The sequence below is a fragment of the Grammomys surdaster genome, unplaced genomic scaffold (genome assembly GCF_004785775.1).
Source record: "Grammomys surdaster isolate TR1022 unplaced genomic scaffold, NIH_TR_1.0 126051, whole genome shotgun sequence".
Taxonomy (NCBI): domain Eukaryota; kingdom Metazoa; phylum Chordata; class Mammalia; order Rodentia; family Muridae; genus Grammomys; species Grammomys surdaster.
This window is the reverse complement of record NW_021620862.1, coordinates 2,839,238-2,852,175: the sequence shown is the minus strand read 5'-3', so window position 1 is coordinate 2,852,175 and position 12,938 is coordinate 2,839,238. Positions and strand designations below refer to the sequence as shown.

At 40.5% G+C, this 12,938-nt stretch overlaps 1 protein-coding gene across 3 annotated transcripts in view; it reads right to left on the bottom strand.

Annotated features, from left to right (window-relative positions):
- Nucleotides 1–12,938, bottom strand: part of Sdccag8 (serologically defined colon cancer antigen 8) — a 213,391-nt gene that overhangs the window by 74,889 nt on the left and 125,564 nt on the right. For all 3 annotated transcript variants that reach the window (XR_003709718.1, XR_003709717.1, XM_028755297.1), the window contains exons 14-15: nucleotides 7,105–7,232; nucleotides 4,955–5,063 (exon numbers count right to left, since the gene is read on the bottom strand). Coding sequence is in view for 1 of the 3 variants with exons in the window: in XM_028755297.1 (XP_028611130.1) it covers nucleotides 4,955–5,063; nucleotides 7,105–7,232 (237 nt within the window). In the remaining 2 variants the exon portion in view is untranslated. The remainder of the gene's footprint in view (nucleotides 1–4,954; nucleotides 5,064–7,104; nucleotides 7,233–12,938) is intronic.

Below are 12,938 nucleotides of genomic sequence, written 5' to 3'. Positions count from 1 at the left end.
ATGACTATAATATGTGCTACTGTATATAGTATATGCTACTATATATATGTGCTACTATATATAGTATCTATATATAAGTACAGACGACTATAATATGTGCTACTGTAACAGTCCTCTCTGAGTTGTATGTCTTGTCTTGTCTGTTCCCCTTTATTTATAATGGCAACTTGCCGACCAGCTCCTGTCACACAATACAGCTTCGCTATGAGTGTATATACAGCATTCTTTATTTGGGTGGAACTGACAATAACACGATACAAGTAGTGGTTTGCAAAGTGAAAAGAGAAAACAGAAAGCCACATTCACCCACTCCCATGGAAAAGGAAAAATGACTCCAATTCATTTTCATAGAAATGTAGGTAATTTCTGTCTTTCCAGAAGCATGAACTTTCCCTGCATTTTATGTAGCAGCTATAGTGTGTAATTGCATTTGCATGAATGGAAGACATTTTACTACTATAATTCAGATTACAATGATAATTGCTTTTAAAGGAAAAATATGACACCTTAATTTTTTTATTCTTTTTGATTGTGGTTTGACTTTTGTTAACAATTAACAGAAGGCTGGTGTCAGCCTCCTTTTGTAGAACATAATTTTTGTAGCAGCTCAACCTAACATCCTCTAAACATGGAAGAGAGAAAAATAGTTCAACCGGGTGTGTTCTTTTACTTCAATTAAACTCACACAGTTGGATACCTACTGCTGCCAAAACAGTAATATAATTTATACATTATAGTCCACATAGTAAAACTACACTAAAAGTCATTTAACAATATTTATAACACCATAAAATACAGTGTTAAAATATATGAACTGCAATATGTACCAAAATTATAAAATTTGTTTCTCATCATCAGTGATTAAAACCAGGATCATTACTCTAGCTCAATACTCACAACCCTGGTGACAGATTAGAATTCAAATCTTAATGATCAATTTACAATTAACAAGATAGAAGTGAAACAAATTAAACCAACCATTATATATAACGAGACCCCACGGACTGCCATTGTTCCTCTTAATTACAAGACGCAAATCACAAATACACAGTGGGCAGTGCTAGACATCAATCCACAGGCCTAGCAACCGGCAAGTCACAAGGACAGGAAACGAAGAGAAGTAAAATCACACAGACCCAGGTCTGTGCTCCTTCCTGTCCTTCTAGAGTGCAAGGAGAGAGAGAGAGAGGCTGAGACCTAGAATGAAGTACGCTTAATCTCCACATGCACTGGTCTGTCTGCATGGCCTCAGGCTCATCTTCAGTCAGTGCCCAAATTCCCTAGGTTGTCCTGAAACAGGTTTTAGATCACAGTGCAGACTGTGCCTGTAACGTTTTATTTTATTTTATTTTATTTTATTTTATTTATTTATTTTTTATTTTATTTTATTTTATTTTTTTGACTTTTTGAGACAGGGTTTTCTGTGTATCTCTGGCTATCCTGGAACTCACCCTGTAGACCAGGCTGGGCTCGAACTCAGAAATCCACCTGCCTCTGCCTCCCAAGTGCTGGGATTAAAGGCATGCACCACCACTGCCTGGCTCCTCTAACATTTTAATGTGGATTTTCCAAATGTCTAGGGAAAATATTTACTACTTTCACTTTGACAAAGAAAAATAAATTGTATAAAAGATATTTAAGTATATTCATTTATCTCCCCAGCAACCTTGTAACTATATAAGCTCTCAGTGTACTATGGAATATAGAGGGAATGGGTAGCTAAAGTTTATGTTCAACTAAAATCAGTCAGAATGTCTGCCTGGTGCCAACTAAAAACAAAATGGAATTAATTCTTTTGCCTGATGGTCAAAACAGGCTATAAAAGATGCATGGTATGAACCAGGATGTCAGTCTTCATTTTAAAATGGGACATGCCATGCAGAATCCCTGGGGTTTCAGGCATGACTCCTTGCATAGTATGGAGTACACACATTGCTAAGGACTAGGCTGATGGCTATGGAGGATTCCGAGACAGACACAGTCATCATTGTCATAATCTGATGTACAGTTTACTTGAGGAAACACACACACACACACACACACACACACACACACACACACACACAATTACTACAATACATTTTCTGAGAGCAGCCTTGCAGGAACCTGGGAAGAAGCAGGCTCTGTGGGCATGGTGAGCTTATACTGTGCACTTCTCTAGTGACTCCTCATGAGCTCTAGTCAAATACCTCGATCTGTATGCGAAAAAGGACGCTTTCAATGCTTTGAATTCATTTGTTTAGTGTGGCATTCTGAATGACACAAAAGGCTTACAGAAATTTTAGCAAGGAAAAGGGGAAATAACTTTTTATTATCAACCAAAAAAATCATGTTTTATTTTTATTAAAAATTTACTACAGTACTTTGAGAATAATCTGAACCAAAATTAGTACATGGATTAAATATTTACTCTGGAGACTGAATTTCCACAATGAGAGAACTCTGAACCTCACAGGCCAGCAGAAATACTTTACCCCAAGAGTTTGGCACAGAGTCCACAGACGCATGTCTGGAGGTGGTATGTCTTATTACGTTATGCTTCATATTTTAAAAGAAACATCTGAGCCTTTGGGGATTTATAGGTAGTTTCACAGCAGAAGGTAGCATCGAAATAGAATGCCAGACGGGCATAAAAAAGAGGGTGAACTTAGGAACTGGGGGAGAAATGAGGCAGGATTGAGGAGAAATGAAAGCACACAAACACGAGCCCTTAACACACACAGCTCACTGTCTCTACTGCTGTCTTGGGAAACACATAACTTTCCAACATACAACAGTTTATGGCGTGGTCACTACTTGGAAGGCCTGAGCTTTGAAGAATTCTGTATGCTACCATTTTAACCCTTCAGACTCAGAACCAGGTGTTACAGCCTGACCTAAGTCATGAGCCCCAGCTTTTCTGGGTTCTCTTTAGCCCTACATATTTTCATCACAAACAGACTTTGTCCATTAAAAAATGTTACTCATACCTTGCCCAGATAGTGAAGTTTGCATGTGCTGCAAGAACAGCCCCTGTTCCTTAATGTGGGGTTAGCAAGCACTGTGCTGGGGGCTTACAGCTGCCTTCCCCAGCTGTGGGCTCCTCTGCAGCACAGCCAACCACAGATGGAAATGTTGGGTCTATACTGAGCACACGTATTTCCTGTGGTTAGTTTTCACCCAGTACAGTTTAACAACTAATCACATAGATTTACATCGTATTAGGCACTATAGGTAACCTAGAGATCATTTTACTATGTGGGAGAGGGCTTAGGGTGTTGCTCAATGCTGGGCTACTAGACTAGCATGTGTTAGGTCCTAGGCTCCATTTCTAACACCACAAAAACATAAAATAAAATTTAAAAAATGAAATATGTGGGAAAATATGAGCAGGTTCTATATAACTTCTACATTGCTTCATGTCACAGATGCGAGCGGATCAGGGTGTGGTGTGAGTCCTGCAACCAGCATCCTGAGGTTGTCAAGGGGCGACTGTGTGTGTGTGTGTGTGTGTGTGCACGCGCACGCGTGCGTGTGCTTATGCTTCTCACTCCTGACATTAAATGTACTTCTAAATCCCATAGCTATCCCGCAGCACGGCTTTAGAAGCACTTTTACGAAGCTGAGGTTTAAGGAGATCGGGCAACATGGGCAAGGTTACATATACAGCAAAATGGCAAAATGACTGACAAACCAAGATTCTAATCCAGTTCCTTCTGAATCCCACAGAGTTCTTTCCTAAATAGTGCTTGTCACCCACAAAGGAACAGGCTGGCACCAGACGTCAGACCAGCATGTGGAGGATAGCACCACACCTGTTTTCCCACTCAGTTATCATTCCTTCAATAAATATGCATTGGGTGCCATCTATGCGTCAGACGTGAAGGAGCAAGTTTAGTGTACAAAGTAGCAGTCAGGACTGAGAGGTACAGAGGTTCAAGTTCACTAAGACTGGTAATGTGCAAGACTGATTAATTTAAAGAAGGAAAGTAAGGGCCCAGGAACATATTACAGGTTAGCTCCCGCTCTCAGTGTAACAATTACCTTCCAAGAATGTCTACTTTTCTACAGGAATTTAAAGGTTAATTTTTCCTCCCTAGCCTTTCCAATAATTAATTCTGTGCCTGAGCAATACTCACCTCTCCTCTCCTTTCTTCTCTTTTAAGAGACAGACTCTTGCTCTTTTGCCTAGGCTGGCCTAGAACTCCTCGGCTCAAGAAATTCTCCTGCCTTAGCCTGCTGAGTAGTTGAGACTGCAGGTGCATGTGTCTATATCCAGCAAGCCTGAACTTTCTTTAACAGTAGATATAAATATCACCATGGCCTTAAGAAAGACTCGAGACATTGGTAACAGCAATACATAGGCCAAACTCTAACTCTCCTCCCCACAAGCTATCCTAACGATTATGCTCTTTTTCATGTGAAAGTAAAGCTAATTACTTTCGTATGCTGCTATATGAAAGCTAAGTATGTACTGTACCGAGCACGTTTTTGTCCTCAGTGTCCCAAATGACTTAAAGACAGCTTTTGTGTGTTCCTGAAAAACTACAGCAACAGGAGATTGTAGAACTGCTTGACTTATTTGTATTCTTTATTATGCTAATGGTTACCTTGGACTTTGTTCCTGATTTTCATGGTTTTAAGTTATCAATACTATTAAAAGCCAAGTACATAAACATAACCATAAAAATAAATATCGAAATTGGGTTGCAAGAGTAGCTTGGGAGCAGAGTGCTTGCTCACCACTCACAAGGCCCTGGAGTCCTGTCTCTCCTTGTGACAGAAAGGCTGTCTTAGATGGACAATCACAAAAATATGCATACAGAGAAACCTGGTTTCACAGAAAAGTTACATCAATGCATGGCAAATTTTAGTGTTAAATTACAGTATAGAAAAAAATGCAATTTTAAGGCTACATTTTAGCTATCTAGTAAAAGTATTCTAAAGATAATGTATAATTTACCCAATCACCTACCTGCTCTTTAGTGAGACTTTTTCCAGCTTCTTGGCTAGCAGGCAGCATTCTTCTTTTAACTTTGTCAGAAATGTGTTCTGGGAGGTCAACAGTAAATACTGTTCACTTTCTAGAAACAACAATAACCCACCAATATGAGACATCTGTGGCTTTGCTCTGTAACACTTCAATGCATAGTGCTAAAGTGCTTCAGATCACTATACCCTGCCTCGATCCACCAGATCACTGCTAGTGTCCTAAGTGAAGGGCTTGTCATCTGGCGGGACACTGAATCTTGTGAGACATTTATTTTCATAATAAACTTGTATACCAGGAACAATTTTGATCATATCAGCTTGTGTAACATTTTAGCACACTCATAAACTGTCAAATATCTCAAATGAAGTCATAAATGCTTATATCTTTGAAGTATGCAAGATATTATATTTTTATTTTGACAATTTTACTATAAACAGTGTCAGAAATTCTCACAACCAGATAATTGGAAATTAAAACCGAGGAATTCTCTGCTACACTGTACTTGGTGCTTGATGGTTCTTATCTGCCCGTGTTTTGCCCCTTAGAGCTTTCATACGCTCATCATGAGATGAAATACACCACTGTCTTTAGACATTTTATCATACGTTCATAGTGTGTGTTTCAGTAATGATCTGGCCGGAGACTAAAGAGAGTGTATGTGTGCTTGCAGAAAAAAAAGATCTTAAAGATGATTTCAACAGTTAAAACCTTACCCAACCCTCAGATCCTGCCCCAAAATCTTGGTCCAGGAGGATTCTACGAGCAATGGTCCAAGGACAATTTCTCTTATGAATTCCCCTTTGTGTTAGTTAAAAAAAAATCTACAAAATCTTGTGGATCTTTTTTTCATTTTTTTCTGGCTAAATGCTAGGAAGAAACTCTCTATATGAGGCATCATGATAGCTGACTTTATAAGTAAATAAATGCTTTAAAGAACTTCAGGTTACCAATAGGTGGAATCATATTTTAACCATACATTTAAACATAATATGCATTAAATCCTGTGAAATTCATCTGTAAATAATTTTTTTCCTTTTCAATTTTCGCTTATGTTCTAGGGCAGGGGGGAGCATACAGCATACAAAGCAAAATAAATCAAGGCTCTAAAATTAAGCAACATTTTTTTCTGGAAGAGACAGGATCAATTAAACTTTTGTTTTAATGGTACAATCATCGTGGAGTATGTGGTGTGGAATTATAATGGCTGACACTGTCTTGTTTTGACTAACACTGTCTGTGAACACACAACTCAAAAGCGAAAGGAACTACATAACGCTCTGACTGCACACATCAAACTGCCTATTTTCAAAGTGCATTTTACTTTCAAATTAAAGGTAAAGATTTACTGGCCAACTCAGTCTGCAGAATTGTGCCAACGTGATGAAGGATGGCGATTTTGGGCCAAGCTGCCAGCTGTGGTCAGTGCCTTGTATTAGTGAATTTTAACAGCAGTTCTGAGAAGCTGACGAGTGCAGAGGATTAAGCATCACTCTCGACTGCATTGGGGGAGGTGGGGAAATCATACAAATGCTAAAAATGTTCGAGGCTGCAAAGATTAAATAAAGGAACATATCAATTTGGAGCCACTGAATTACATCCAGCTGCGACAGTGAATTAAGAACCGATTAATGGCTAAAGCTTTTCTCCAGTTTGGATGCTGAAGCAAACTCATTAGGCTTTTAGAGTAGCTATAATGTGTGTACTGTGGGAACTGTTCAATGCTATTCAGGAGACTCTAACTGTAAGCTCAGAGCATTTCCCGCAGAGCTTCTGATGCTATTTTCTTTATATAACATGTGTGCCTGAAAACCCAGCCAAAAACAAGCCCTTTGTTTTTCTACTTTGTTGTGGTCTCTCCCAGCTTTACGTTTCTTGAACACAGGTAAATAAACTCATAATCCAGATGGTGCAACAGATGTGAGAGCAGCACTCTGAAGTCAACAGACAGTGGGCAATCCTTGCCATTTTCTCTTTTAAAAGCTAACTAATATGTAATTCGGAATCTCCGGTGTAGTTAGCATCTGCTCCCTTCGGCCAGCCAAAGGTTACAGGTGTTCCTGATGTCATTTCACAGTAAGGGTGGGCCTTGCTGGTGAGCAGTGCCCAGGCTCTAATCTCTCCCTACCACCCACCAGTTTTGTCGTGCTGGGTCTCCATTTGCTGTATCTTCTGTGTTAGCTCCTGCTCTCTCTGCTGGGCCTGAAGGGCTTGGGCCTTTGCTTCGTTGCTAAAGCTTTGCTGAATGCTATCTTTTTCCAGTCTGCAAAACAGAAAGGAGACAGACAGAGCTGTAATCTACCGGTGCACAGACCTCCATCATTCCCCCCCCAGACTACAGACTGCAGACAGGTAGTAAACTAAAGCAGCAGAAGCTAATCTTTCTGTAGTCTCCCCATTCTGCAGAAGAGAGAAAATCCAAAGGACTATCTCTATACAGTGTAGCATACACACCAGAAGTCCAAACAGACCGAAGGGTGACGTTTTAAAAATTCAAACAAAATCATAACAGTGAAACGCCTGTATTTTATAACCTGATTATTTTTATTTGTGTTTGTATGTGTGTGTGTGTGTTTGCTCACACATGCCAGTGTGCAGGTGAAGATCAGACAGCACCTTGTGGGAGCTGGTTTGGATTTTTCCTTTAGCCCTGTAGGGCTGGGACAGGACTGGAACCTTTAGACTTTTACCTTATAGACTTTTCAGCTTCCTCAAGGAGCTGCCTTGACAGCCCTGACCCTGCATCTTCACAGAACACATGCTTTTTTCCCTTTCTTTCTGTCTTGTATTACCATCAGTCTTTCATCTTCTGGATGGTCGCTATTTCTTAAGACTGTGAAATTCTAGGAAAAACATGACTTAATTCTTAGTCTCGGGAAAATTTACTTTAAAACTAAGCTCGTAGACTACTTCTGGTTTTCTTCCAAGATGTAAGCTATAACGTCGACTCTGCTGGCAGAGGCTGTTGAGAGGCCAGCACCGCATGCCTGCTCTCATTAAGTACTTTCACACACCAGGCTGCACACGGGACTGGACAGCAATGCGAACACGAGCTGCTTCCCTCCTTTCCTCATACTAAACTTTCCTTTTGGGTCATGCTGACAGAATTGCAGGATGAAGACAACATCCTATCTCTCTTTACAAGAGAATTTATTTTTGTTGTTTCATTTTGTTGAGACTGGTAGGGAGGGTGGCCTCAAACTTGCTAGTAGCTGAGGAGTACCTTGAATTTATGATCCTCCTGCCTCTACCCCCATGAATGCTGGGTGCATTAGACGCATGCACCATCATGCCCAGCGTTGGGAGGTTCTGGGCACTCACTCCAGGGCTTGGTGCGTGGCAGGCACGTTCCCTACTCAGCTACACCCCCACCCAGAGAGGAGCTTCCTAAACAAGCTGAGGCTGAGGGGGAGCACGGCCCTGTCACACCTACTCTCACACCTACTCTGTGCTCATGTTGCACACCACATCCGAATTCTTGCTGGGTGGGTTCTTCAAGCTCTATGAGAAGCAACATGAGGGTTTCCTTCAATTAAGGGACTCAGTTATTTCCATCTCCTGATCTCCTTGTGGGCATTTCTCATCCATGCTGCTTTAGTTTACTAATTGAGATATTTACTGCCTAGCCTTTGCCAAACTAAAAATAAACAGTTCCATAAAGCTATCACTACCAGTCTATGTACCGCTGTGGAACTTCAATTCACTGGCTTCTAATTATATGGCAACATAAGGAAAGCCTGTACTGAGATTGGTCAATGCGTGTGGTAGTGTTGTAGTGTAAAGCTCCAGAATGAAAATACACCCACACCTCACTCACATGGAAGCATCAGGGGTCCATGCTAAATGTGAAATGAGGTCCCTTCTGGTACTTCTAACAACAACACCCCCTGGATGTGCTCCAAGGTCTTGTCTCACACTCAGTTCCAAACTAGTATATTGCAACAAATGGATAGTCAGACGAGGCTACTTTTGCCTCCCCCTTCACACCACGTATTTTCTGGCTAAGGATCACTGCACATGTTTCTTCCTCTTCTTGGAATGCCCTGGCCCACCCAGCCAATCCCCTATACAAAGCACACTAGCCCTCTTGGTCAGACCTTAAAATTCTACCCTTCTTTCTCCTGTCTTTTCTAAATCAACTATTCTCCCCTGGGTGACCTTGGTATGTGCTGTGTCCACCTATAGTGATGTCATATATTTGTTATAGGTTTACATGTCTGTTTCCTTTATAATCTTACATTTTCTCTACCCTAAACCCAGATCAGGGCTCAGAACATAAAAAATAGGCACTGCATGCTAAATGATTGAATGTTCTTAAGCCTTAAGTTGCAGGACTGGGGTGAGGGAGGACTGGAGGGGAAAGGAAGGCAAAAGAGGGATGGATAAGCCTTTAGGTGAAACAGGAGGATCTGTTCAAGTCTCTAGAAGTAGGCAAAGCTTTCTCAGACTCTTAGAACAGAGAGTTCGCACTAGTTCAGCTCTTAGTAGTACTGCATGCTATAGGTCTTGCGGCTGAAGGGACTGACTAGAGAGCCTTCTGTACTCTTCCAGTGAGCAGTCATATCCCAGTCTGAGCATGTGACAGGGCTAGAGCTGTGTAAATGAGATGACTCCAAGGCTCTCTGTTGACTGTGTCAGAGAAAGAAAGGGGGCATTACCAATAATGAAGGAAATGTCAGACAGACACTGCATGATGTCAAGGATAGACTCACAGTTCCCAACTTAAATCCCAGCAACAAGAAGCTGCCTGGTGAGTGACATTCTGAGCTGAGTGAAGAAAGGACCACAGGTTAACAGAGCTCTTGTCATAAAGCTGTGCAAAAGACCTCTCACCAAAGGCTGTTCTTCTGCCCTTCCCCAACTGCTACTTGAGTGGGTATGTATTGCTGTTTTCCATGGAAGAAGGCATGGTACATTGCTGTTTTCTGACTTCTTTCCCCCTTTGCCAGCCCACCTCTGTTCCCTTATAAAATCTCTCTGATTAAGTCAACTTCTCAAGAAATCTTAGACCATCAGATCTGAAGGGAAATCTCATTTTCTTTCATGTAATCATCTCATTTTAGACCTGAACAAATAGCAGAACACAACTTTGAAAACCCTGAAGGTCATGAACAATTTGAAATCCATTCATAAGCTACACAGTGAATGATTTCAGTGCAGAAATAATAAAACTATCTTTGCTCAAGGAAAACTCTTTTATAACACTCTAGAGATAATGTAGTAATGAACATAAAGAATTAACTAAAAACCACTCAGGTGTTCAAATGACCCAATAAGTATTTTCATTATATATGTGAAAGCCATTATACTAGGCATTGTGTCTACTGAAAATAAGGTTTAGTGGGCCTTGACACTAGAAGGGATTTCAGACTAGACAAAGACAAACAAATAATAACCTCTACAGTGTAATAGTTCATGAGAAAGGTAGAGATGGAAGGCTACGAAGATATAGAAAGCTCAGAGACCAATGGATATAGTGGCTTGGTTACCTCATGAAGAGGTCTCCCTCCCCCCCAGTTGGCTTTCTCTCATTGGTTTCTCACAGTTACTGATGGTCCCATTTAATAAAGCTTGTACTTATCCCTATGTGGTTCTGCAAACCAGAACTCAAGCAATAGTTGTAGGGAGTTTCTTAGTAATTATATTCACACTGGCTAAAAACAAGAAACAACCTATATGCCTACTACCTGCTATGAATCACATGTGTAGGATAGCCTAGTGGGAGAGAACCTAGAACCCGATCAAGAATGGAAGAACCTATGGTACACATGACTCCTAGATGAACCCAAAAAGCAGCATGTGTAGAGGAGCCATATTTACCATCTTATGTACTTAGCACTCTAGACTAGAAAACCCTACATGATGTTGATTCCATGGTGCCAAACCAGGGTAGATCACATTTCCAGGTCCTGCTGATAGGGAAAGGGTGTGAGAGAAGTTTTGGGCTGACAGGAAAGGATCTGTGTCACAACTGTGATACATCAAACATTTGATATTCTTCTTACAACACATTCAACCACAGCTAAAATTTGTCACTATTGCTACATGTGTCAGCTCATGCCTATGGCTCCAGCATTAGAAATTATTGAGCCCAGCCTGAACTGTCTAGTGAGTTCCCATAGCAACAAAATTTGACTTTTACTGTACTTAAGTTTGCTTCAATAAAACTAATTTTTAAAAGGAGCAAATACTGTAAAAATTGGAACACCTCCTTTCATTCTTCCAGTTACCTAGATAGCTATGATCTGGGGGCTGGCCATGCTCATGTCTACATTTGTGAGATAGGCCCACAGAGGCCCACAGGTCCAGCTGCCCTGGAACTCTCTGTACAATAGAGTGACCTGCCTTTGCCTTCCAAGTACTAGGCTTAAAGGTGTGTTACCATGACGGGGTTTGTTTGTTTGTTTGTTTTTATAAAAAAGAATAAAAAGGACTGATGGGTACTAGACAGGCTTCAAAACTATGCCGGGCTGTCTAGTGCGCTGCTGCACGCCTTTAACCCCAGCACTCGAGGGTCAGAGACAGGTTGATTTCTGAGAGTTTAGGGCCAGCCTAGTCTACAGGGCAAGTTCTAGGGCAAGGCTAGATACAGAGAGCCTAGCTCAAAAGAAAACAAAACAATAACAGCAATATCCAAGTATACAATTAACTTAGCTTCTCCCCCCCCCCCTTTTTCTATTTATGGTTCTGGCTGACTCTATCTTCTAAAACATCACAATGCTATTTTTAATTCTATTTTTCATATCACATATTATTTTAAATATTTCCAATGTAACAGAACAAAAGTGACCTGTTAGCTCTTCATAAAGTTATTAACAATGCTCCAGTTCAACAATCAGCTTTTCCAGTCTATGATCTACAAACCTATAGTGTTACCATTATCACTAAGTGGTGACTAAAGCATCCCTTCCACCTGCCACGTCTCTCCTTAATTTACCTCCGAGTTCTGAAATGCCACTATTGCACATACAATCCCTTGGGGGTATGAGATGTTTATTTTTAAAGCACAGAATAGAGCATTTTGTGGCAGTCGCCTCTCTGGTTGAAGAAACTCCTAAGAAGCTGGGATTTAGCTTGGTTGTAGAGAGCTTGCATAGCATGTCCTATCTCTAGAGTCATGACCACTACCGCCATGAAAAGAGCACCTGCAATAACAAACCTTTGCAAGATTTACATGTTGACTAGCCAAAAACTATTCTTGAAGGAATGTAGAGAGAAGCAAGAGTTTGGCACAGGTGATATTTTGGACAATTGGTACCCATTTGTCTCAGATTGGTAATACTAATCTTGATTACTTGGTCTGTATCATTAACATGCTTGGAAATGTTTAATGACTGTTCTTATGTGATAGGGAAGAAATCTTTCATTTGTAGAGTTAAGCAATATCCACTATCGACATTTCTACTACAACCTGTTTTAAAGTACCAGAGACACATCACTGGCCTAATGGCTGGGAAGAGAAACACATGATTACCCACATGAGCTGGTATCAAGCAGCCTTGTAATGGATGGAGTTGGGTGAGCTCTCTTGGATTTCTCCTTTGTAATTAATAGGCAATCTGTTGGAAGATGCTGATATTATGTAAATATCTTATTGTAATAATAACATCTCATCTATGTTGTACATCTAATGATAATGACGTTTCTACTCCATAATTCTTTATGCATATTAGTTACTGTTAGCTAATTGGTTATTGTCCTGCATAGAAGAATCTCATTTTTTCATAATGAGTTCACTGATCTCACTTTGGAGTTCTGGATTCATACTTTACTTAGTGCATGATAACCCACTTTGACTGTTTATTTGAAGATTCAACTTATCCTGCAGTTGGGTAGTAGAATCCCACTCAAACTGGTTCCTGTGTGACAAGTCCTCTTTGTCCTTGTATGCTTCAAGTCTTTCTAGCCCAGGATGCTGTGGGCTCATTTTATATGACTTTATGCTCTTTTTGTTCATTCCAGTGGCGAA